Below are 27,294 nucleotides of genomic sequence, written 5' to 3'. Positions count from 1 at the left end.
TTTGGTCTCCCTCTTCTCCTCGTTCCCTCCACCTCCGACACATATATCCTCTTGGTCAATCTTTCCTCACTCATTCTCTCCATGTGACCAAACCATTTCAAAACACCCTCTTCTGCTCTCTCAACCACGCTCTTTTTATTTCCACACATCTCTCTTACCCTTACGTTACTTACTCGATCAAACCACCTCACACCACACATTGTCCTCAAACATCTCATTTCCAGCACATCCATCCTCCTGCGCACAACTCTATCCATAGTCCACGCCTCGCAACCATACAACATTGTTGGAACCACTATTCCTTCAAACATACCCATTTTTGCTTTCCGAGATAATGTTCTCGACTTCCACACATTCTTCAAGGCTCCCACAATTTTCGCCCCCTCCCCCACCCTATGATCCACTTCCGCTTCCATGGTTCCATCCGCTGCCAGATCCACTCTCAGATATCTAAAACACTTCACTTCCTCCAGTTTTTCTCCATTCAAACTCACCTCCCAATTGAATTGACCCTCAACCCTACTGTACCTAATAACCTTGCTCTTATTCACATTTACTCTTAACTTTCTTCTTTCACACACTTTACCAAACTCAGTCACCAGCTTCTGCAGTTTCTCACATGAATCAGCCACCAGCGCTGTATCATCAGCGAACAACAACTGACTCACTTCCCAAGCTCTCTCATCCCCAACAGACTTCATACTTGCCCCTCTTTCCAAAACTCTTGCATTCATCTCCCTAACAACCCCATCCATAAACAAATTAAACAACCATGGAGACATCACACACTCCTGCCGCAAACCTACATTCACTGAGAACCAATCACTTTCCTCTCTTCCTACAGGTACACATGCCTTACATCCTCGATAAAAACTTTTCACTGCTTCTAACAACTTGCCTCCCACACCATATATTCTTAATACCTTCCACAGAGCATCTCTATCAACTCTATCATATGCCTTCTCCAGATCCATAAATGCTACATACAAATCCATTTGCTTTTCTAAGTATTTCTCACATACATTCGTCAAAGCAAACACCTGATCCACACATCCTCTACCACTTCTGAAACCACACTGCTCTTCCCCAATCTGATGCTCTGTACATGCCTTCACCCTCTCAATCAATACCATCCCATATAATTTGCCAGGAATACTCAACAAACTTATACCTCTGTAATTTGAGCACTCACTCTTATCCCCTTTGCCTTTGTACAATGGCACTATGCACGCATTCCGCCAATCCTCAGGCACCTCACCATGAGTCATACACACATAAAATATCCTTATCAACCAGTCAACAATACAGTCACCCCCTTTTTTAATAAATTCCACTGCAATACCATCCAAACCTGCTGCCTTGCCGGCTTTCATCTTCCGCAAAGCTTTTACTACCTCTTCTCTGTTTACCAACTCATTTTCCCTAACCCTCGCACTTTGCACACCACATCGACCAAAACACAATATATCTGCCACTCTATCATCAAACACATTCAACAAACCTTCAAAATACTCACTCCATCTCCTCACATCACCACTACTTGTTATCACCTCCCCATTTTCGCCCTTCACTGAAGTTCCCATTTGCTCCCTTGTCTTACGCACTTTATTTACCTCCTTCCAGAACATCTTTTCATTCTCCCTAAAATTTAATGATATTCTCTCACCCCAGCTCTCATTTGCCCTTTTTTTCACCTCTTGCACCTTTCTCTTGACCTCCTGTCTCTTTCTTTTATACATCTCCCACTCAATTTCATTTTTTCCCTGCAAAAATCGTCCAAATGCCTCTCTCTTCTCTTTCACTAATACTCTTACTTCTTCATCCCACCACTCACTACCCTTTCTAATCAACTCACCTCCCACTCTTCTCATGCCACAATCATCTTTTGCGCAATCCATCATATATATATATATATATATATATATATATATATATATATATATATATATATATATATATATATATATATATATCCCTGGAGATAAGGTAGAAAGAATACTTCCCAAGCATTCCTCACGTGTCGTAGAAGGCGACTAAAGGGGACGGGAGCGGAGGGCTGGAAACCCTCCCCTCCTTGTATTTCAACTTTCTAAAAGGGGAAACATAAGAAGCAGTCATGCGGGGAGTGCTCATTCTCCTCGAAGGCTCAGACTGGGGTGTCTAAATGTGTGTGGATGTAACCAAGATGAGAAAAAAGGAGAGATAGGTAGTATGCTTGAGGAAAGTAACCTGGATGTTTTGGCTCTGAGTGAAACGAAGTTCAAGGGTAAAGGGGAAGAGTGGTTTGGGAATGTCTTGGGAGTAAAATCAGGGGTTAGTGAGAGGACAATATATATATATATATATATATATATATATATATATATATATATATATATATATATATATATATATATATATATATATATATATATATATATATACATATATATATTATCCCTGGGGATAGGGGAGAAAGAATATTTCCCACGTATTCCCTGCGTGTCGTAGAAGGCGACTAAAAGGGAAGGGAGCGGGAGGCTGGAAATCCTCCCCTCTCTTTTTTAATTTTCCAAAAGAAGGAACAGAGAAGGGGGCCAAGTGAGGATATTCCCTCAAAGGCTCAGTCCTCTCTCCTTAACGCTACCTCGCTGACGCGGGAAATGGCAAGTAGTATGAACATGAACCAATATATATATATATATGTATATATATATATATATATATATATATATATATATATATATATATATATATATATATATATATATATATATAGATATATATATATATATATATATATATATTATCCCTGGGGATAGGGGATTAAGAATACTTCCCACGTATTCCCTGCGTGTCGTAGAAGGCGACTAAAAGGGGAGGGAGCGGGGGGCTGGAAATCCTCCCCTCTCGTTTTTTTTTTTTTTTTTTTTTTTTTTTTTTTTTTTTTCAATTTTCCAAAAGAAGGAACGGAGAATTGGGCCAGGTGAGGGTATTCCCTCAAAGGCCCAGTCCTCTGTTCTTAACGCTACCTCGCTAATGCGGGAAATGGCGAATAGTTTGAAAGAAAAAAGAAAGATATATATATATATATATATCATCCTTGGGATAGGGGAGAAAGAATACTTCCCACGCATTCCTCAAGTGTCGTAAAAGGCAGATAAAGGGAACGGGAGCGGGATCGCTGGAAACCCTCCCCTTCTTGAATTTTAACTTTCTAAAAGAACAATCCTCATTCTCCTCGACGGCTCAGATTAGGGTGTCTAAATGTGTGTGGATTTAACCAAAATGAGAAAAAAGGAGAGATAGGTAGTATGTCTGAGGAAAAGAACATGGATGTTTTGGCTCTGAATGAAACGAAGCTCAAAGGTAAACGGGAAGAGTGGTATGGGAATGTCTTAGGAGTAAAGTCAGAGGTTAGTGAGAGGACAAAAGCAAAGGAAGGAGTAGCACTACTCCTGAAACAGGAGTGGTGGGAGTATGTGATAGAGTGTAAGAAAGTAAACACTAGATTGATATGGGTAATTGAAAGTTGATGGAGAGAGATTAGGTGATTATTGATGCATATAAGCCTGGGCATGAGAAGAAAGATCATGAGAGGCAAGTGTTTTGGGAGCAGCTGAATGAATATGTTCGTAGTTTTGATGCAAGAGACCAGGTTATAGTGATGGTTGATTTGAATGAAAAGGTGAGTAATGTGGCAGTTGAGGGAATAATTGGTGTACATTGGGTGTTCAGTGTTGTTAATGAAAATGCTTAAGAGCTTTTAGATTTATGTGCTGAAAAAATACTGTTGATTGGTAATACCTGGTTTAAAAAGAGAGATATACATAAGTATACGTAGGTAAGTAGGAGAGATGGCCAAAGTGTTATTGGATTACGTGTTAATTGATAGGTGCGCGAAAGAGAGACTTTTGGATCTTAATGTGCTGAGAGGTGCAACTGGAGGGATATCTGATCATTATCTTGTGGAGGCGAAGATGAAGATTTGTAGAGGTTTTCAGAAAAGAAGAGAGAATGTTGGGGTGAAGAGAGTGGTGAGAGTAATTGAGCTTGGGAAGGAGACTTGTATGAGGAAGTACCAGGAGAGACTGAGTACAAAATGGAAAAAGGTGAGAACAAAGGAGATAAGGGGAGGGGGGGAGGAATGGGATGTATTTAGGGAAGCAGTGATGGCTTGCGCAAAAGATGCTTGTGGCATGAGAAGCGTGGGAGGTGGGCAGATTAGAAAGAGTAGGCAGTGGTGGGATGAAGAAGTAAGATTATTAATGAAAGAGAAGAGAGAGAGGCATCTGAACGATTTTTGCAAGGAAATAATACAAATGAGTGGGAGATGTATAAAAGAAAGAGGCAGGAGGTCAAGGGAATGGTGCAAGAAGTGAAAAAGAGGGAAAATGAAGGGGGCTAATGGGGAGGTGATAACAAGTAGTGGTGATGTGAGAAGAAGGAGTGAGTATTTTGAAGGTTTGTTGAATGTGTTTGATGATAGAGTGGTAGATATAGGGTGTTTTGGTCGAGGTGGTGTGCAAAGTGAGAGGGTTAGGGAAAATGATTTGGTAAACAGAGAAGAGGCAGTAAAAGCTTTGCAGAAGATGAAAGCCGGCAACGCAGCGGGTTTGGATGGTATTGCAGTGGAATGTATTAAAAGAGGGGGTGACTGTATTGTTGACTGGTTGGTAAGGTTATTTAATGCATGTATGACTCATGGTGAGGTGCCTGAGGACTGGCGGAATGCTTGCATAGTGACATTGTATAAAGGCAAAGGGGATAAAAGTGAGTGTTCAAATTACAGAGGTATAAGTTTGTTATGTATTCCTGGGAAATTATATGATAGGGTATGGATTGAAAGGGTGAAGGCATGTACAGAGAATCAGATTGGGGAAGAGCAGTGTGGTTTCAGAAGTGGTAGAGGATGTGTGGATCAGGTGTTTGCTTTGAAGAATGTATGTGAGAAATGCTTAGAAAAGTAAATGGATTTGTGTGGAGCATTTATGGACCTGGAGAAGGCATATGAAAGACTTGACAGATATGTTCTGTGGAAGGTATTAATAATATATGGTGTGGGAGGCAAGTTGTTAGAAGCAGTGCAAAGTTTTTATCGAGGATGTAAAGCATTTGTACGTGTAGGAAGAGAAGAAAGTGATTGTTTCTCAGTGAATGTAGGTATGTGGCAGGGGTATTTGATGTCTCCATGGTTGTTTAATTTGTTTATGGATGGGGTTGTTAGGGAGGTGAATGCAAGAGTTTTGGAAAGAGGGGCAGGTATGCAGTCTGTTGTGGATGAGAGAGCTTAGGAAGTGAGTCAGTTGTTGTTCGCTGATGATACAGCGCTGGTGGCTGATTCATGTGAGAAACTGCAGAAGCTGGTGACTGAGTTTGGTAAAGTGTGTGAAAGAAGAAAGCTAAGAGTAAATGTGAATAAGAGCTAGGTTATTAGGTAAAATAGGGTTGAGGGACAACTCAATTAGGAGGTAAGTTTGAATGGAGAAAAACTGGAGGAAGTGAAGTGTTTTAGATATCTGGGAGTGGATTTGGCAGCGGATGGAACCATGGAAGCGGAAGTGAATCATAGGGTGGGGGAGGGGGCGAAAGTTCTAGGTCGAGAACATTATCTCGGAAAGCAAAAATGGGTATGTTTGAAGGAATAGAGGTTCCAACATTGTTATATGGTTGAGAGGCGTGGGCTATGGATAGAGTTGTGCGCAGGAGGGTGGATGTGATGGAAATGAGATGTTTGAGGACAATACGTGGTTTGAGGTGGTTTGATCGAGTAAGTTATAATAGGGTAAGAGAGATGTGCGGTAATAAAAAGAGTGTGGTTGAGAGGAGAAGAGGGTGTTTTGAAATGGTATGGTCACATGGAGAGAATGAGTGAGGAAAGATTGACCAAGAGGATATATGTGTCGGAGGTGGAGGGAACGAGGAGAAGAGGGAGACCAAATTGGAGGTGGAAAGATGGAGTGAAGAAGATTTTGTGTGATCGGGGCCTGAACATGCAGGAGGGTGAAAGGAGGGCAAGGAATAGAGTGAATTGGAGCGATGTGGTATACAGGGGTTGACGTGCTGTCAGTGGATTGTATCAAGGCATGTGAAGCGTCCGGGGTAAACCATGGAAAGCTGTGTAGGTATGTATATTTGCGTGTGTGGACGTGTGTATGTACATGTGTATGGGGGGGGTTGGGCCATTTCTTTCGTCTGTTTCCTTGCGCTACCTCGCAACCGCGGGAGACAGCGACGAGGTATAAAAAAAAAAAAAAAAAAAAATATATATATATATATATATATATATATATATATATATATATATATATATATATATATATATATATATATATATATATGTGTGTGTGTGTGTGTGTGTGTGTGTGTGTGTGTGTGTGTGTGTGTGTGTGTATATATATGTATACGTTGAGATGTATAGGTATGTATTTTTGCGTGTGTGGACATGTATGTATATACATGTGTATGTGGGTGTGTTGGGCCATTTTTTCGTGTTTCCTTGCGTTACCTCGCTAACGCGGGAGACAGCGACAAAGCAAAATAATGAAAAAAGAATGAAAAAAAAAAATATATATATATATATATATATATATATATATATATATATATATATATATATATATATATATATATATATATATATATATATATATATAACTTCTTAGACGAAGCTAGGTGACTTATCTATCGACCAGGCTCGAGGGGAAGATGAACAACTATGTTGACTGTGCACCGATCACTGGAACAGGATTCGAACTTCTGCTGGCACGACCTCAGATGCTCAATAGATACATCAGTGCTAGGAATGCTAACAGCAACACCACGGAGTTCAGTACACATTATATTGTATATCACTTGTAAAGGGAACTTATCATGTACGGAGTAAGGGAACTTATCATGTACGGAGTAAGGGAACTTATCATGTACGGAGTAAGGGAACTTATCATGTACGGAGTAAGGGAACTTATCATGTACGGAGTAAGGGAACTTATCATGTACGGAGTAAGGGAACTTATCATGTACGGAGTAAGGGAACTTATCATGTACGGAGTAAGGGAACTTATCATGTACGGAGTAAGGGAACTTATCATGTACGGAGTAAGATTAAAGTTCACCAAGGAAACATGTTTGTGGTGATGACGAGTCTACTGCATACAACAGCGGACATGAGTGAAGTGAGCTTATCCAGTACTCACCCCGCAGCACATGGGTGTGATGAGGACGAGAGAGGACGGCGCTGGAGCCATCAGGACCCGCCTGCCATGGCCTAGGTTGTACTTGAGTCGTATCTTTATCACGCCGTGTACCTGCAACACCAAGCACACCAGGTCTTAGAGGAATGGCATCTTTTACTTTAATCAGGGAAAACATTTCATTTATATCATTCATCTTAATGTCTCTATCTTACTATAGAAATATCCTTCTTTATCCTAAATGGTGATTTATTTTCTTTCATTTTAAAGCATACTGGTGATATAATACTAAAGAAAAATATATAATGCCTGATAAGTTATTACTGAATAAAAAGAAAATGAGAAAGTCTTTGAAGTTATAACTGATAACGAGCTAAACATTAAACATTCCTAACTACACCCAATGCAGCCGAGGAAGTATGTTTCATAGCAAGAAATACAAACCGTAAGAGCAAAATAGAATAATCTACGATGCCCAAGCCAGCGTACATTTACGTGAGCTGTTCAGTTCCGGCTACCGTCCATTAAACAAAGATGGAGACAAGATAGGACAGTCATAAAGAAAAAAAAAAAAGAAAAACACTTCAAGGAAGTCTCACATAAGTTTTCAAAAAACTGAATGATTTCGATAACATAATTCTATTGTTGTCTCACGTATTGATAGAGAGCCACTGAAGTCACAGTTAATGAAATACAAATGTGAACAGACTTTCCCTAGCAATAAGAATGATAAAACCCTGTATAAACTTCTATGACATATTGTTAATGCAAAGATTAGCAATCAATTTAGAATATAACGATATGCATAAGTTTATACATTTATCATGTCTTAATCCATTTTTCTTCATGAGGAAGATGTTAAAATCTTTCTTCCCGAGAACCTCCGCTGGATCCAGTGAGATCAAAATGTTTTCCGTTCGACTGTTCCAATAACATTTTCATATCTGTACACATTTCCTTCGTTTTCAGTGAGTTCGTTAGGAAGAAATCGATAGAAAAGGGATTCATATATTACCACTGAAACTCTTTATGTAAGATTTATGGTTTACACCTAAATGGTTCAACACGAATGTTATGGTGGTATTATGAGCTTCATATTGTGGGATGCAGATTCGCAATCATATCGTGCAGTAACTCATAATTCTTTCTCTGTTCTTCGTTCACCCGAGAGTAATACTCATAAAGTGAAAGCTTGGTGAATCAGTACAGCTCATTCTCAGCCAAGATTACATCCAGTGATGCCACAGATCTCACACATAAGTGGCACGGTAAACCAGGGAATACAGAAGCTTAATGTCATCACACACATTACTTATGTATCACAGTAAAAGTATAAACTTTTCATTATAAGTCGTATTGATCCGCGATGGTATCTTAAAGCAGAAGACTCCTTATAACACATGAAAAACGAGTGAACACCTTCCCAAACCTCCGTCCATTCTTAAAGACTTATTAGTGGAAACGAAATGAGAGCACTACATAGCATTACGCAAACAAATTAACATGACTCGTTTCAAGGATAATTCAATTGTTATTAGTTCCTATACAATAGCGGTGTCGATTGGTCAAAATTCAATTCCAGCCTATAGAGACTGGCCTTAGAGATAATGTCATAGCCGTGCAGATAACTCTTTGTGCATATTCAAAGATGTAGAAATAGAAACAAAGCAAGGATGACTTACACTGTTAGAGTATGGGAGGCAGTTGGTCAGTCTCTTCAGCAAGTCCGGCAGGTCCTCACTAGCGGCCTCCCGCAACCCTGCCATCATCACCAACGGTCGGTCCCTCGAGCCTGAGTACCCTTGTCACAATCCCTCCACGGCATGACCTACGTCAGTACCCACGTAGCCACAGCCCTTGCGATGCTTTATGACTGGGTGAAAAATATGACAAAACCAAAATTTTGATTAACACTTTTCACAGAAAATATACCATATGCTCTTAAAGGTACAAAAACATACACCATTCACCACAAATACTGTTACCCCTCAGACTTCTAATCCCATAATACGTGGTATCCAGCTTGACATGAAAAATGCATAACTACACAGTCTATGTGAAGAACACAGTATATACAAAGACCTCATCCAAGAAGCCAGACTTGCTCCTACATCCACCTTGATTCCCGTCCATAATAACAAAACCTGAAGGCAAGATAGACAACACAGATAGTGACACATGGACGCCACAAAATCCCATTCACCCACACTTTTCAATACTAAAAACATTTTACGACAAACCAGAGGCTCAGAATTGTTGTCATCTTCTAAGGTGTCTGTTTGTGCCTTGCTAACATTTCCGGGCGTACGTTCTGGTTTTCTGAGGTTTCTTTTGGGTTTTTTAAGTTTTTCTTTCTTTGGGTTTAATTCTTTATTTTTTTTTTCGTTTTTGTACAATTTTACACACGAATGACAGTGATACTCTATACTTTAACCTTTATACCTTTGTGTTAACCAACAGAGATGTCACCGAAGAAATAAAATCCCTTTAAAATTTCGAGTTTGGGAGATGAATTCATTGCCCATTTAAACACGACGTGGGAGAGAAATTTAAACAAAGGTATTTAACTGTTCCAAACGTCGCAAGGATATTTAAAAGCGAGAAACTAATAGGGAAAGGATAAAGCTGTTTATTGCATGTTGTTGTATTCCCTAATTGTGGTTGATTTTTTTTTTTCATCTGAGACGGGAAAGGCCCCTACATAAAACAATGTTGTAGATGTATTTGTTCTGAATCTAAACACTAATAACAGTTACTTGTATGTCCAGCTTCAGTATCTCGTGATGGATTAGTTCATAACTCCCAACATAATGCTATGTAAATGGTACATTACAGTTATGGCACAGTTATTCATATAATATGCAAATAAAGAAAATGTATTGAGTTCATCGGATATAAATATTAAGAAAAACAAACATCAGTCTTGTCCTCTCCTAAGGCTGCCAATACAATGGAAAACGCGCATGTAGGAAAGGCTGTTACCAAACTACTAACTCAAACTAGACCTCAAGTCGAAACCCTTCCGAAAGCAGTGGTTCACTTTCCAATTGCATGGACTGGCCAACATAGTTCCAGTTTGCGAAATAGACTTTGAAAGTAGATCAATGAACTTTATCGACAGATTTCAATATGAATAGTATATGAGGCCATGGATTGTATAAGAAATTGATGTAGATTTACAGATGTTATTCCTAAAGAATTATAGGAATCTCTCATATATGAATAAACGCCGGATAACTTCGAGGCATCATATGTTAGTGAAACTAAGAGACATCAAATAGTTCTGTGATAATTCGGATACCTGAACACTTAGATTCGTTAGATGCTAATGGGTGTTTTAAATCCCTAATCAATCTTTCTCGGCTGTTCGGAACCACTCGTGGTATATGATCACCCTACGTCCATGCTTTCAGTACTAAGCAGGAGTGCATGTAAGCGAGACCTCCTAATCATGAAAGTATCATAAACTCACAGAGATAAGCCTTCTAGTCTTACTCTTGAGGGCTCCAAATACCTCCTGTTCTTCCAATCTTAGTTTCGGTAAGATATATTTACCATGGAAATTGTCTACAAGTTTCATAGGTAGGATGTTGGACTCTTTACTTAACTTTTTCAAATCATTTCTTAGACATTAAAATTCGATTAAAGTCAGTACGCAATCTTAAGTATTTTGGATGGTTTCCACTTTTTGGTTCAATTACGCTGGACTTGCTTTTGTTAAGATTTATCATTTGAAAAAATGGCCTGATTAGATTCATAGATCATATTAATATTCTAGTGTTTTTATTTATTCTTGTTTTAAAGTTTATTGTATTAGTGTTGTCTGAGATTTTGTCAATTCTGAGAGTTTACCTTCACCCGGAATTTTACCCATCGCTACGTCCATCTTTTATTTTCTGCCAGCGAAGACAGGGGACGGGTTATGGGGGCTCGTCATCCCTTGGTCTAGAAACAGCAGGTCATTAAATCATACCATCAGTCTCGCAAAGATAACGCACGATGAAATTAAAATAGACTTTACAGGAATATAAAATCCACCCGAAAGAAATGGTTGAATTCCATTTAGTGGTAAACATTAACAACGTTGATATCGTTGGTTTAACAGAAACATTTTGAACACGAACATCTGTCTGATTAACGAGATACAATTTGCCAGACTGCAAATTATTTGTAAGAGACGGAGACGGTCGAGGGGGCGGAACTGCACTATATGTGAAATCTTACCTCAATCCCACCGAAATTCAGACATTTGCCACTGTTGAACACTTTGGTGTTCAGATTAACACGGAAATTTCCCACCTTTATATAAACGTTGTTTATAGACTTCCTAGTCAGTCAGAAGATATTGACATTCATGCACGAGAGTTTACAACGAGCAATAAGGGATAAAGACTAGATCATTCTTGGGGATTTTAAACTTCCAGAAACCAACTGGCAAACTATCTCGGTGCAGAAAGTGAATCTGTTACACTCAACTTTAATTTTATACTTTAATTTTCAAGCCCAATTCTAAAAGTTCGGATTTTAATGGGTTGTGCGACGAATTAAAGTATCTCCCTTGTTGGTTCATGATGAGAGGAATTCTGGGTCAGTTTGTAGCGTCAGTTTATGCACCAACAAGACACCTTCGTTTCCATGCACGACAGTAACAATGAAGGCAACACCAAGCCTTAATTGTACTCCTCAGAAATCGCAAGACCTATACGGCGCAGAAATAAACCCTACAAACTTAAGAAAGTGACTCCAATATTGCAGCATACTATAACATTGTTAGGAAAGACGTGCATACACTTATAAAGCAAGACGAGAGAAAGTACGAAGTGAGTACTGCAAGAGCCAGTGTTATATGTATACATCCTGGAAGATTTTATAAATATACAATTACAAGAAATGTATAAGGAACGGGATAGAACTCTTAGTAAACGAAGCTTGGGAACCCATTGTGGATGATAAGAGTATATCAACAACCTCGATGTTTTTTGTTGTTGTTTTAAACTAGAAAGCAGCGACACGAATTCTGAAGCTGTGATAAAAAGCACTCACAGGATAACAGATATTACCGTCGCAGATAGAGAAGTACTATAACAGATAGAGAAGTACTATAACAGATAGAGAAGTACTATAACAGATAAAGTTGAACACTATTATATAAAAGTCCAGGTCGTGGTTTTTTCTATCCACGAACACTTAGAAACGCCAAACACAAAATTGCCAAACTGTTAACCTACATTTTCAATAGATCTCTCCAGCATGGAATAGTTCCCAGGACTGGAGGCTGGTAGACGTCATGCCTATAATCAAAAAGATAAGCCGTAAATTGCATAGCAAATACCGTCCTATTAGTCCTACAGTCAATTATATGTAAACTTCTGAGGTCGATGATAATCATCATAGATGAAATCGAAGCCTACTTGGAACAACACAGTCTGATCACTAAGACACGGTATGATTTTAGAAGACACACATCATACCTTAGAAACCTCCTTGAACATTATCATAAATACTTCAATATCCTCAAACCAAAGTCAATGAATATTATATTCCTGGACTTCCAGAGAGCATTGGATAAACTACCCCACGTTGAATTGATGTATAAAGTCCAGGCCCTGGGGATTACTGGTTAAATAGGAAAATGGATAGAAACCTGGTTACGTGATAGAGGCAGACAGTCGTAATGAATGGTGAAAGATGATCATTACCCGTTACTATACTTTTCATCATTCATATTAACTATATTGATATAGGGTTGAATAAATCAGAGTTCGAATTTGCAGATTAGAGGTTGGCGATGCCGTGGTGATTAAAGAGAATAGGCTAAGATTACAAGATGATCTAGATAAATTCCCTGATGGTATAGAAAATGGCAAACGATATCTAACATCAACGAATGTCACCTGTTAAAAGTAGGAAACCTTAACGATTTCGGTTAAGAATTGATGGGCCATAAGATAAATGACATCCACTTTGGTGAAGGATCTAGGGGTCACTGTCTCCAAATGAACATCAAATTCTCCCAGCGTTGTAATGAAGCTGCCAAGAAAGCAAATGGGATGTTAGAATGATTAACAGAAACTTTTTTTATACAAAAGCAAGGATGTGATATTGCTACTATACCTAAGCTTAGCTAGACTCCACCTCGATATACTGTGCAGTTCTGAGCCTTCCACTTAAGCAAAGATAATCTTGAATTCGAGGCAGTGTAGCGAAGAGCAAATAAATTGATTTCTTCCTCGAGTAACAAATCATAGAAGGATAGATTGCGAAAATTAAACTTGTGTCTGAGCAAGGGGCGTCTCTGAGGTATGTTGACAATGTTTTAGAATACTCAAATGATTCAACAAAGTCCGTGACGATTTTCTTTGTTTACATTAGCGCCAGCACTACCAACGAGAGAAAACTGAATAAAAGTTCGAGGTCACTGAATTAATCTGGACTGTGCAAAACACTTCTCCACATTACTAGTGCGTGGAACATTTTCCCAAAACATGTTGTTCAGAGAAATGATCCTCAAAATTATGGTCGATCATTATCTGTCCCTCTCTAGTTTTGATTCATTTAATCATTCATAATAACCATCATAACGAAGGGGTATATCATGCTACCTTCTCAACCACCGATCTCTCCCTGGCCATGCTCTGGTAACATACCATTATTGCTTAACCCGTGTCGCCTGATTTGAGAGAGTAAGAAAAAATTATTGTATTATTCAACATCAGGAATAATATACAAATAATATACACTTGATAAGTAGAGAGGCTGGCAGCTCAACTTTATCTTTACTATTGTCTTCATAACAAACAATGAAGGGATGCACGTCGTTCGTGATGGGGTATATTATGTATCCATGTTCATTCTACCTTATGACTTTTCTATAAAAATTTCCTTCAGGCATATCAATCCTGCAACGTATTTTTTTTTCTACCTGTTTTCCGTCCTTCGTGTTGCCGAGGGAGTGGAGGGTAGGGGAAGAGCCTTTACTTTGCTATATGTTTCGTCTATTGCTTTTAAGAGGACTGCATTCTTGTGTGTGTGTGTGTGTGTGTGTGTGTGTGTGTGTGTGTGTGTGTGTGTGTGTGTATGTTAAGGTTAGATGACCTCGCTTCTCCTTGTTCCCTCCACTTCTGACACATATATCCACTTTGTCAATCTTTCCTCGCTCATTCCCTTCATGTGTCCAAACCATTTCAGCGCAGCCTCTTCTGCTCTTGGATCTTAGGACTGTGTGGTCTGCGTATCTTTGTTGCTCTATGTTACCTCTGTCTCACTCAAAACTATTACAAGATTTACCCACCGAGATATATCTTCGGTAAACCTCTGAAATTATGTCTTTTACATTTTCTCACATTCTTTTTATATATCAAACATGACTTTCACCCTCCTGCATGTTCAGGCTCCGATCGCTCAAAATCTTCTTCACTCCACCATTCCATATCCAATTTGATCTCCCACTTCTCCTCGTTCCCTCCACCTCTGAGACATATATCCTCTTTGTCAATCTTTCCTCACTCATTCTCTCCATGTGACCAAACCATTTCAAAACACCCTCTTCTGCTCTCTCAACCACACTCTTTTTATTACCACACACCTCTCTTACCCTTTTCATTAATTACTAGATCAAACCACCTCACACCTCATATTGACCCCAAACATCACATTCCAACACATCCACCCTACTCCGCACAACTCTATCTATAGCCCACGCCTCGCAACCATATGATATTGTTGGAACCACTGTTCCTTCAAACATACCCATTTTTGCTTTCCAAGATAACGTTCTCGCCTTCCATACATTATTCAACGCTCCTAGAACTTTCGTCCCCTCCCCCACCCTAGGACTCACGTCCGCTTTCATGGTTCCATCCGCTGCCAAATCCCTTCCCAGATATCTAAAACACTTCAATTCTTCCCGTTTTTCTCCATTCAACCTTACCTCCTAATTGACTTGTCCTTCAACCCTACTCTACCTAATAACCTTGCTCTTATTCACATTTACTCTCAGCTTTTTTCTTTCACACACTTTACCAAACTCATTCACCAGCTTCTGCAGTTTCTCACATGAATCAACCACCAGCGATGTATCATCAGCGAACAACAACTGACTCACTTCCCAAGCTCTCTCTCGACAGACTACATACTTGCCCCTCTCTCCAAAACTCTTGCATTCACCTCTCTAACAACCCCAACCATAAAAAATCAAACAACCATGGAGACATCATACACCCCTGCCGCAAACCGACATTCACATGCCTTACATCCTCGATAAAAACTTTTCACTGCTTCTAACAATTTGCCTCCCACACCATATATTCTTAATACCTTCCACAGAGCATCTATATCAACTCTATCATATGCCTTTTCCAGATCCATAAATGCTACATACAAATCCATTTACTTTTCTAAGTATTTCCCAAATACATTCCTCAAAGCAAACACCTGATCCACACATCCTCTACCACTTCTGAAACCACACTGCTCTTCCCCAATCTGATGCTCTGTACATGCCTTCACCCTCTCAATCAATACCCTCCCATATAATTTACCAGGAATACTCAACAAACTTATACGTCTGTAATTTGAGCACTCACCTTTATCCCCTTTGCCTTTGTCTTTGTACAATTTGCCAATCCTCAGGCACCTCACCATGAGTCATACATATATTGAATAACCTTACCAACCAGTCAACAACATAGTCACCCCCTTTTTCAATATATTCCACTGCAATACCATCCAAACCTGTTTGTCTTGCCGGCTTTCATCTTCCGCAAAGCTTTTACTACATTTCCTCTGTTTACCAAATCTTTCTCCCTAACCCTCTCACTTCGCACACCATCTCGACCAAATCACCCTATATCTGCCACTGTATCATCTAACACATTCAACAAACCTACAAAACATTCACTCCATCTCTCTCACATCACCACTACTTGTTACCACCTCCCCGTTAGCGCCTTTCACCGTTATTCCCATTTGTTCTCTTGTCTCACGCACTTTATTTACCTCCTTACAAAACATCTTTTCATTCTCCCTAAAATTTTATGATACTCTCTCACCCCAACTCTCATTTGCCCTCTTTATCACCAATGCACCTTTCTCTTGACCTCCTGCCTCTTTCATTTATACATCTCCCATGTCATTTGCAACGGGGTCTACACCGGTCATTTCCCAACAGGTGCACATAGCCAGCAGATAGCATTTTACCGAACCTAACTGTACAACGCGGAGGTATATAATACGAACAAAGTGCATAGGAACGCGCACCTTCATAAAACATACGACCCTCCAACAGTCAGGATCGAACCCAGGAACCCCTGTGTAACAGGCGGGAATTCTACCGCTAGGCTATGGGCCTGGCTAATAGGAAATAAATATTCGAATTCTATGTACTCGAATAACCTTCGTCTCACATTGGTGAGCAACGGGGTCTACACCGGTCATTTCCCAACAGGCTCACGTAGGCAGCAGACAGCATTTTACCAAACCTAACTTACAACGCAGATATATATATATTTTATTTATTCATTTATTTTGCTTTGTCGCTCTCTCCCGTGTTAGCGGGGTAGCGCAAGGAAACAGACGAAAGAATGGCCCAACCCACTCACATACACATGTATATACATACACGTCCACACACGCAAATATACATACCTATACATCTCAACGTATATATATATATATATATATATATATATATATATATATATATATATATATATATATATATATATATATATATATATATATATATATATATATACACATAGTCATATACATATATACACACATAGTCGTATACATATATACACAAGTACACAATTCATACTGTCTGCCTTTATTCACTCCCATCGCCACCTCGCCACACATGAAATAACAACCCCCTCCCCCCTCATGTGTGCGAGGTAGCGCTAGGAAAGGACAACAAAGGCCACATTCATTCACACTCAGTCTCTAGCTGTCATGTAATAATGCACCGAAACCACAGCTCCCTTTCCACATCCAGGCCCCACAGAACTTTCCATGGTTTACCCCAGACGCTTCACATGCCCTGGATCAATCCACTGACAGCACGTCGATCCGGGTATACCACATCGTTCCAATTCACTCTGTTCCTTGCATGCCTTTCACCCTCATGCATGTTCAAGCCCCGATTACTCAAAATCTTCTTCACTCCATCTTTCCACCTCCAATTTGGTCTCCCACTTCTCCTCGTTCCCTCCACCTCTGACACATATATCCTTTTTGTCAATCTTACCTCACTTATTCTCTAAATGTGACCAAACCATTTCAATGCATACTCTTCTGCTATCTCAACCACACTCTTTTTTTTTTACCACACATCTCTCTTACCCTTTCATTACTTACTCAATCAAACCACCTCACACTATATATCGTCTTCAAACATCTCATCTCCAACACATCCACCCTTCTCCGCACAACCCTATCTATAGCCCACGCCTCGCAACTATATAACATTGTTGGAACCACTATTCCTTCAAATGTACACATTTTTGCTTCCCGAGATAATGTTCTCGCCTTCCACACATTTTTCAACGCTCCCAGAACCTTCGCCCCCTCCCGCACCCTGTGACTCACGTCTCTTTCCATGGTTCCTTCCACTGCCAAATCCACTCCCAGATATCTAAAACACTTCACTTACTCCAGTTTTTCTCCATTCAAACTTACTTCCCAATTGACTTGTCTCTCAACCCTACTGTACCTAACAACCTTGCTCTCATTCACATTTACTCTTAGCTTTCTTCTTTTATACACTTTACCAAACTCAGTCACCAGCTTCTGCAGTTTCTCACCCGAATCAGCGACCAGCGATGTATCATCAGCGAACAACAACTGATTCACTTCCTAAGCCCTCTCATCCCCAACAGACTGCATAGTCGCCCCTCTCTCCAAAACTCTTGCATTCACCTCCCTATATATATATATATATATATATATATATATATATCATACAAACCTCCAACAGCCAGGATCGAACCCGGGACCCCTGTGCAAGAGGCAGGCATGCTAACCGCTAGGCTATGGGACTGTATAATAGGAAACAACTATTCGAAATATTAAGTACTCGAATACCCTTCGTCTCACAATGGTGAGAAAACGGGTCTAACTGGTTGTTTCCGAACAGACGGCACATAGCCAGCTGATGGTTTAAAAAACCCGAACCTAACGGGTACCAACCGCGAGGAGGTACATGAATACGAATAAAGTGCATATGAAAGCGCACCTTCATAGAACATAACAAACCTCCAAAGCCGGATCAAACCCCAACCCGGGACCCCTGTGAAAGAGGCAGGCATGCTAACCGCAAGCTCAATATATATATATATATATATATATAATATATATATATATATAATATATATATATATATATAAAATATATAAATAAATATATAAATATTATATATATTGAAGAAAGAAGAGAAGAGAGAGAGAGAGAGAGAGAGAGAGAGAGAGAGAGAGAGGAGAGAGAGAGAGAGAGAGACAATAGAAAAAACAAACTACTCCACATTCATTTACAACTACCGAAAGCAAGTAAAAAACGCTCCCCCAATTGGAAAACCCTCCAACCGTCGAAACATGCCCCAAACCCCCAACCAGGCCACTCATATCACCTTCAAGTTCCTTTTTAAACCTAGGGGAAAAGAGCACCCCCCACCAAAAAAACCCAAAACTTAATAAAATTAAAAACATACCATAAAAGGGTTATATCCCAACAATGGCGGAGTGCAACAACCATCATGGTACATAAGCTATGGAAAAAACTGAATCCCACATAGTAGTAACACCCTACCATGGCAATTTGAACATCACCAAAATTTTGTAACACTACCGTAGTAAGTGAACCCCATAAACGATTTTAAAACCGAAAACAAGATATGATGAATTTTCCGTCGCGGTTTTTTAAAAAAAAGCCCACTATGGTGAAGCGAATTCCAACAAAAGTATTAACGAAAAAACGAAATGAGAAGCACCCAACCCGTGATTTAAAAACCCAAAAACCATGGTATTTAAAAAGCCCAAGAAATATCCCAAAAAAAACCCCAAACCCTATTTTGATTTAAAAACAAAACCCCCCTATGGCATAAACCCAACCGTAGTAAAAGGGGAAATTTAGAAATCATAGTAACAAACCTTTGTAAGTGAACCCTTTATGGGTTGCTATACCAACAGTTGCAAATTTTAATCCGCCATAGTACTAGAACCCAAACCCCCAAAGACAAATAAGCCTAAACAAGGCAAATTAAATGCAAGTGAAACCCCCCTTTTAAAAACCCCGAAAACCCCCCCAGGAAAGACCCCCCCAGGGACCCCCCCAAGCAAACCCTCCCCCCCCACCCCTATCCCCCCCCCCAAACCAAACCCCCCCAAGAAAAAATGCCTACCCCCCAGTCCCCCCCCCCCCCCCCAATAACCCCTACAAGGTAACCCTTGAACCCCCCCCAAAACATTGGACCTCCCCCAATAAAACCTCCATATCAGGACCAAAACCCTAAAAACAAAAATCCCCAAAATAAACTAAACAAAGGACTAAAAACTGCAAGCAGGGGTGAAAACCCCACCAAGGGAAATTAAAAAAGGAAAAGTACCCCAGTAAACCACCCCCCCTTTAAAAAAACCAAAAACCCTAAAATAAAATAAGCCCGCAAAGAAGGAACCCCACCAAAGTAACAAACAACAAGCGAAAAACTATCCCCCAAGCAATTTTCCAAACCAAAACCATATGTTTAAGTACCCGCCCCTAAAAAAAAATGTCAAAACTGCCAATGAAGGGGGAAAAAACCTCCCCGGAAACAAGCCCGGAAAACCCATAAAATTTCAAAACAACCCAAAAACAAACAAACCCCCTAGGATAACCCGCATGGTAGAACCCACCTTACCCAAGGGGGGGCTAAAATGCCCCTAAGCACCAATGCAAGTGAACCCCCAAATATTTAAGGAACCAACCAAAAAGGAACCCCATATAACAATTTCGGGAAAAGAACAAAAGGGGAACCAGCTGGGGTAAAACCCCCCATCCTAAACAAGGCAAATTTAACCCAACTATATTAAGAACCAAAAAACCAAAAAAAAAAAAAATAACCTTAAGTACTCCCCCAAAGACACAAAAAAATAAAAATTTAACCCACCGAAAAACCAACGCCCCAGGAACCAATGACTTGGGGCCCCCCAAAAAATGACCCCACCAAGGATTAAAAAACCAACCTAGGGAAGTGAACCCCCCCCCCAAGGATTTAAGACAACCAAAACAAGTGAACCCACTCTTGGCTAAGCCAACCATAGGAAGTAAAACCCCCCAAATCCCAACTAACCCCCAAAAATTTTAACAAAACCATGGCAAGTGAACCCCCAAAAACAATAACCAAAAAAAACCACAAACCCAACAAACCAGGGCGGTGACCCCCACCAAAACTAACCCACCAAAGCATGAAAAGCCAAACCTAAAAAATGGTACAAATGGTTCCCTTGGGCCCAAAAAATGGAAAGTAAACCCCACCATGTTTTTAAAACCAACAAAAAAACACTTGAAAACCCCAAACCCAAGATACAAAGCCAACCACCATAGCTGTGAACCCCCCATGGCACTAAGCCAACCAAAGCATGTGAACCCACCAGGGGAAATAACCAAAACCATAGCATGTGAACCCCACCATGCACTAAGCCAACCATAGATAGTAATCTCCCACAAGCCTGCCCAACATGGTATAACATAGGTTTGTAAACAACTGCTTTGGCTCTACCGCCTTTTCCCTTCAGTTTGAGGAAAAGGGTGTTTGCCACGGTGGCCCCAGGCGGCCTTCACTAAAATGCATAAATTTGCGTTTAGCCTTTGGGGTTTTCAACCCTCTGCCTGACGTACGAAGTATTATAAACCCCATCGCGATAAACCATCAAGTATTGAAAAAAACATGGTACCCTTTTCCATACATTATCAGTAGTTTATACCTAATACATGATTGGGCAGAAGGAATGAAAATTTTACTTATGGAAGCGCAGGGGTAACGTTTTGTTGATGAAATGCGTGAGCCATGGGGGAGGGCCCAACGTGACTATTTTTTATCTTGGTTGTTGGGTTTTTTCGGCCAGCAACCTATTGGTCATCAACCCTGCAACCCTGTTTAATATGGGTTTTTGAAATCATCCCTAAATATCTATCTAAATATATATTATATATATATAATAAATATAATATACCATATAAAATATATATATATATATATTTTTTTTTTTTTTTTTTAAACTTTTTTTTCCTGTCTCCCGCGTTTGCGAGGAAAGCGCAAGGAAACAGACGAAAGAAATGGCCCAACCTTTTCCCCACCATACACATGAACATCCACACGTCCACACACGCAAATATACATACCTACACAGCTTTCCATGGTTTCCCCCGGACGCTTCACATCCTTGATTCACTCCATTTACAAGCACGCCCCCCCTGTATACCACATCGCTCCAATTCACTCTATTCCTTGCCCCCTTTCACCCTCCTGCATGTTCAGGCCCCGATCACCCCAAATTTTTTCACTCCAATCTTTCCACCTCCAATTTGGTCTCCCTTTTCTCCTCGTTTTCCCTCCACCTCCGACACAATATCCTCTTGGTCAATCTTTCTCACTCATTCTCTCCATGTCCCAAACCATTTCAAAACACCCTCTTCTGCTCTCTCAAACCACCTCTTTTTATTTCCAAAACATCTTCTCTTAAACCCCTTTCGTTACTTACTCGATCAAACCACCTCACATCCAACATTGTCCTCACAAACATCTCCCTTTCCAGCACACCACCCTCCTGCGCACAACTCTATCCATAGCCCACGCTCGCAACCATAAAAACATTGTTGGAACCACTTCCTCAACAACCCGTTCCCGCTTCCCGAGATAATGTTCTCGCCTTCCACACATTTTTCAACGCTCCCAGAACCTTCGCCCCCTCCCGCACCCTGTGACTCACGTCTCTTTCCATGGTTCCTTCCACTGCCAAATCCACTCCCAGATATCTAAAACACTTCACTTACTCCAGTTTTCTCCATTCAAACTTACTTCCCAATTGACTTGTCTCTCAACCCTACTGTACCTAATAACCTTGCTCTTATTCACATTTACTCTCAGCTTTCTTCTTTCATACACTTTACCAAACTCAGTCACCAGCTTCTGCAGTTTCTCACCCGAATCAGCGACCAGCGATGTATCATCAGCGAACAACAACTGATTCACTTCCTAGGCCCTCTCATCCCCAACAGACTGCATAGTCGCCCCTCTCTTCAAAACTCTTGCATTCACCTCCCTATATATATATATATATATATCATACAAACCTCCAACAGCCAGGATCGAACCCGGGTCCCCTGTGCAAGAGGCAGGCATGCTAACCGCTAGGCTATGGGACTGTATAATAGGAAACAACTATTCGAAATATTAAGTACTCGAATACCCTTCGTCTCACAATGGTGAGCAACGGGGTCTATACTGGTTGTTTCCGAACAGACGCACATAGCCAGCTGATAGCGTTTTACCGAACCTAACTGTACAACGCGGAGGTACATGAATACGAATAAAGTGCATATGAACGCGCACCTTCATAGAACATACAAACCTCCAACAGCCAGGATCGAACCCGGGACCCCTGTGCAAGAGGCAGGCATGCTAACCGCTAGGCTCAATATATATATATATATATATATATATATATATATATATATATATATATATATATATATATATATATATATATATATATATATATATATATATATATATTGAGAGAAAGAGAGAGAGAGAGAGAGAGAGAGAGAGAGAGAGAGAGAGAGAGAGAGAGAGAGAGAGAGAGAGCATAGCAAACAAACTCCACGATGCTACTACAACTACCGTAGCAAGTGAACGCTCCCATGGTACCCTCCAACCGTCGTACTGACCCAACCACGGCCACTCATCATCACCTTCAAGTTCCTTATCTACCTATGGGAAGAGCACTCCACCATAATACTAACTTAATCATGTTAAGCACATACCATCATGGTACTATCCCAACAATGGCGAGTGACTCCATCATGGTACTAAGTAACTATGGCAACTGAATCCCAGCATAGTAGTAACCCTACCATGGCAAGTGAACCTCACCAAATTTGTAACACTACCGTAGTAAGTGAACCCCATCACGATGTATACGCAACAAGATATGATGAACTTCGTCGCGGTTTTAAGCCCACTATGGTGAGCGAATTCCACTATAGTAATAACGTAACGAAATGAAGTGCACTCAATCGTGATTCTAACCCAACCATGGTATTTCAAGCCAGCTATACTAAAAACCCAACTATTGTGAGTGACACCGCTATGGCATAAACTCAACCGTAGTAAATGAACTAGAATATCATAGTATACAAACCATGGTAAGTGAACCCCATAATGGTGCTATACCAACAGTTGCAAGTTAATCCGCCATAGTACTGAGCCAACCAAGACAAATAAGCCTAAACATGGCACTAACCATAGCAAGTGAACCCCACGATGGTACGAAGCCAACCATAGCAAGTGAACCCCACGATGGTACGAAGCCAACCATAGCAAGTGAACCCCACTATTGTACTAAGCCAGCCATAGCAAGTGAACCCCACTATTGTACTAAGCCAGCCATAGCAAGTGAACCCCACTATTGTACTAAGCTAGCCGTAACAAGTGAACCCACCATAGCATTAAGCCATCCATAGCAAGTAAACCTCAGTAGTAAGCCAACCATAGCAAGTGAACCTCACCATAATACTAAGCCAACTATAGCAGGTGAACCTCACCATGGTAATAAGCCAGCCATAGCAAGTAAACTCCACCATAGTACTAAGCCTGCTATAGCAAGTGAACCCCACCATGGTACTAAACAAGCGATAAGAAGTGATCCCCACCATGTTACAAAGCCAGCCATGGTAAGTGATCTCCACCATAGTACTAAGCTAGCCATAGTAAGCGAACCTCACCATGGTAAGACGCCAGCCATAGCGAAGGAACCTCATCATATTACTAAGGCAACCATAGCAATCGAACCCCATCATGGTACTAAGTCACGCATGGTCAGTGAACTCCACTATGGTGCTAAGTCAGCCATAGCAAGTGAACCCACCATGATCTTAAGCCAACCAAAGCACGTAAACCCCACCATGGCATTACGGCAGCCATAGCAAGTGAATCCAGCCATGGTGCTAAGCCAGCCATAGCAAATGAACCCCGTCATGATGTTAAGACAACCATAACAAGTGAACTCCACTATTGCACTAAGCCAACCATAGCAAGTGAACCCCTCCAAGGTATTAAGACAACCATAGCAAGTGAACCCCTCCAAGGTATTAAGACAACCATAGCAAGTGAACCCCACTTGGTTCTAAGCCAACCATAGTGAGTGAAACCCACCATTACACTAACAAACCATGGCAAGTGAACCACACCATAATACTAAGCCAACCATAGAAGGTGATCCCCACCATGATGCTAAGCCAACCATAGCAAGTGAACGTCACTATGGTACTAGGCCAACAATGGTAAGTAAACCCCACCATGTTATTAAGCCAATCATAGCAAGTGAACCCCAACATGATACTAAGCCACCCATAGCATGTGAACCCCACCATGGCACTAAGCCAACCATAGCATGTGAACCCCACCATGCACTAAGCCAACCATAGCATGTGAACCCCACCATGCACTAAGCCAACCATAGATAGTAATCTCCCACAAGCCTGTCAGACATGGTATACATAGTGTTTGTAAACAACTGCTTTGGCTCTACCGCCTATTACCTTCAGTTGAGGAATATGTGTTTGCTCACGGTAGTCCCAGGCGGCCTTCACTAAACTGCAGTAAGTTTGCGTCTTATGCCTTTGGTTTTCAACCCTCTGCCTGACGTACGAAGTTATTACTAAACACCATCGCGATAAACCATCAAGTATTGAAAAATGACATGGTACCCTTTTCCATACATTATCGAGTAGTTTATACCTAATACATGATGGGCAGAATGGATGAAAACTTTACTTATGGTAGCGCAGTGTACGATTTGTAGATGAAAATGCGCTGAGCCATGGTGACGGCAACGTGACTATTCTTATCTTGGTTGTTGGGTTTTACGGCCAGCAACCTATGGTCATCAGACCTGCAACCCTGTTTAATATGGGATTTGAAATCATCCCTAAATATCTATCTAAATATATATATATATATATATATATATATATATATATATATATATATATATATATATATATATTTTTTTTTTTTTTTTTTTATACTTTGTCGCTGTCTCCCGCGTTTGCGAGGTAGCGCAAGGAAACAGACGAAAGAAATGGCCCAACCTTCCCCCACCATACACATGTACATACACACGTCCACACACGCAAATATACATACCTACACAGCTTTCCATGGTTTACCCCGGACGCTTCACATGCCTTGATTCACTCCACTGACAGCACGTCAACCCCTGTATACCACATCGCTCCAATTCACTCTATTCCTTGCCCTCCTTTCACCCTCCTGCATGTTCAGGCCCCGATCACACAAAATCTTTTTCACTCCATCTTTCCACCTCCAATTTGGTCTCCCTCTTCTCCTCGTTCCCTCCACCTCCGACACATATATCCTCTTGGTCAATCTTTCCTCACTCATTCTCTCCATGTGCCCAAACCATTTCAAAACACCCTCTTCTGCTCTCTCAACCACGCTCTTTTTATTTCCACACATCTCTCTTACCCTTACGTTACTTACTCGATCAAACCACCTCACACCACACATTGTCCTCAAACATCTCATTTCCAGCACATCCATCCTCCTGCGCACAACTCTATCCATAGCCCACGCCTCGCAACCATACAATATTGTTGGAACCACTATTCCTTCAAACATACCCATTTTTGCTTTCCGAGATAATGTTCTCGACTTCCACACATTTTTCAAGGCTCCCAAAATTTTCGCCCCCTCCCCCACCCTATGATCCACTTCCGCTTCCATGGTTCCATCCGCTGACAGATCCACTCCCAGATATCTAAAACACTTCACTTCCTCCAGTTTTTCTCCATTCAAACTCACCTCCCAATTGACTTGACCCTCAGCCCTACTGTACCTAATAACCTTGCTCTTATTCACATTTACTCTTAACTTTCTTCTTCCACACACTTTACCAAACTCAGTCACCAGCTTCTGCAGTTTCTCACATGAATCAGCTACCAGCGCTGTATCATCAGCGAACAACAACTGACTCACTTCCCAAGCTCTCTCATCCCCAACAGACTTCATACTTGCCCCTCTTTCCAGGACTCTTGCATTTACCTCCCTAACAACCCCATCCATAAACAAATTAAACAACCATGGAGACATCACACACCCCTGCCGCAAACCTACATTCACTGAGAACCAATCACTTTCCTCTCTTCCTACACGTACACATGCCTTACATCCTAGATAAAAACTTTTCACTGCTTCTAACAACTTGCCTCCCACACCATATATTCTTAATACCTTCCACAGAGCATCTCTATCAACTCTATCATATGCCTTCTCCAGATCCATAAATGCTACATACAAATCCATTTGCTTTTCTAAGTATTTCTCACATACATTCTTCAAAGCAAACACCTGATCCACACATCCTCTACCACTTCTGAAACCGCACTGCTCTTCCCCAATCTGATGCTCTGTACATGCCTTCACCCTCTCAATCAATACCCTCCCATATAATTTACCAGGAATACTCAACAAACTTATACCTCTGTAATTTGAGCACTCACTCTTATCCCCTTTGCCTTTATACAATGGCACTATGCACGCATTCCGCCAATCCTCAGGCACCTCACCATGAGTCATACATACATCAAATAACCTTACCAACCAGTCAACAATACAGTCACCCCCTTTTTTAATAAATTCCACTGCAATACCATCCAAACCTGCTGCCTTGCCGGCTTTCATCTTCCGCAAAGCTTTTACTACCTCTTCTCTGTTTACCAAATCATTTTCCCTAACCCTCTCACTTTGCACACCACCTCGACCAAAACACCCTATATCTGCCACTCTGTCATCAGACACATTCAACAAACCTTCAAAATACTCATTCCATCTCCTTCTCACATC

General features: G+C 40.7%; 1 protein-coding gene across 2 annotated transcripts in view; it reads right to left on the bottom strand.

Annotated features, from left to right (window-relative positions):
- LOC139763142 (uncharacterized) overlaps positions 1–25,094 on the bottom strand; it is a 70,829-nt gene extending 45,735 nt beyond the window's left edge. Inside the window, exons 1-3 of one of the 2 annotated variants that reach the window (XM_071688845.1) lie at positions 24,969–25,094; positions 8,855–9,045; positions 7,176–7,286 (exon numbers count right to left, since the gene is read on the bottom strand). In XM_071688845.1, the coding sequence (XP_071544946.1) occupies positions 7,176–7,286; positions 8,855–8,941 (198 nt within the window). In that variant the 5' untranslated portion in view covers positions 8,942–9,045; positions 24,969–25,094. Of the gene's footprint in view, positions 1–7,175; positions 7,287–8,854; positions 9,046–24,968 lie in introns of those variants that run through there. The other variant, XM_071688846.1, reaches the window with a different exon arrangement.
- Between the last annotated feature and the right edge of the window lie 2,200 nt (positions 25,095–27,294).

The sequence above is a fragment of the Panulirus ornatus genome, chromosome 46 (genome assembly GCF_036320965.1).
Source record: "Panulirus ornatus isolate Po-2019 chromosome 46, ASM3632096v1, whole genome shotgun sequence".
Classification (NCBI taxonomy): Eukaryota; Metazoa; Arthropoda; class Malacostraca; order Decapoda; family Palinuridae; genus Panulirus; species Panulirus ornatus.
Note: the sequence above shows the minus strand (reverse complement) of the source record. Positions and strands in the feature narration are given on the sequence as shown.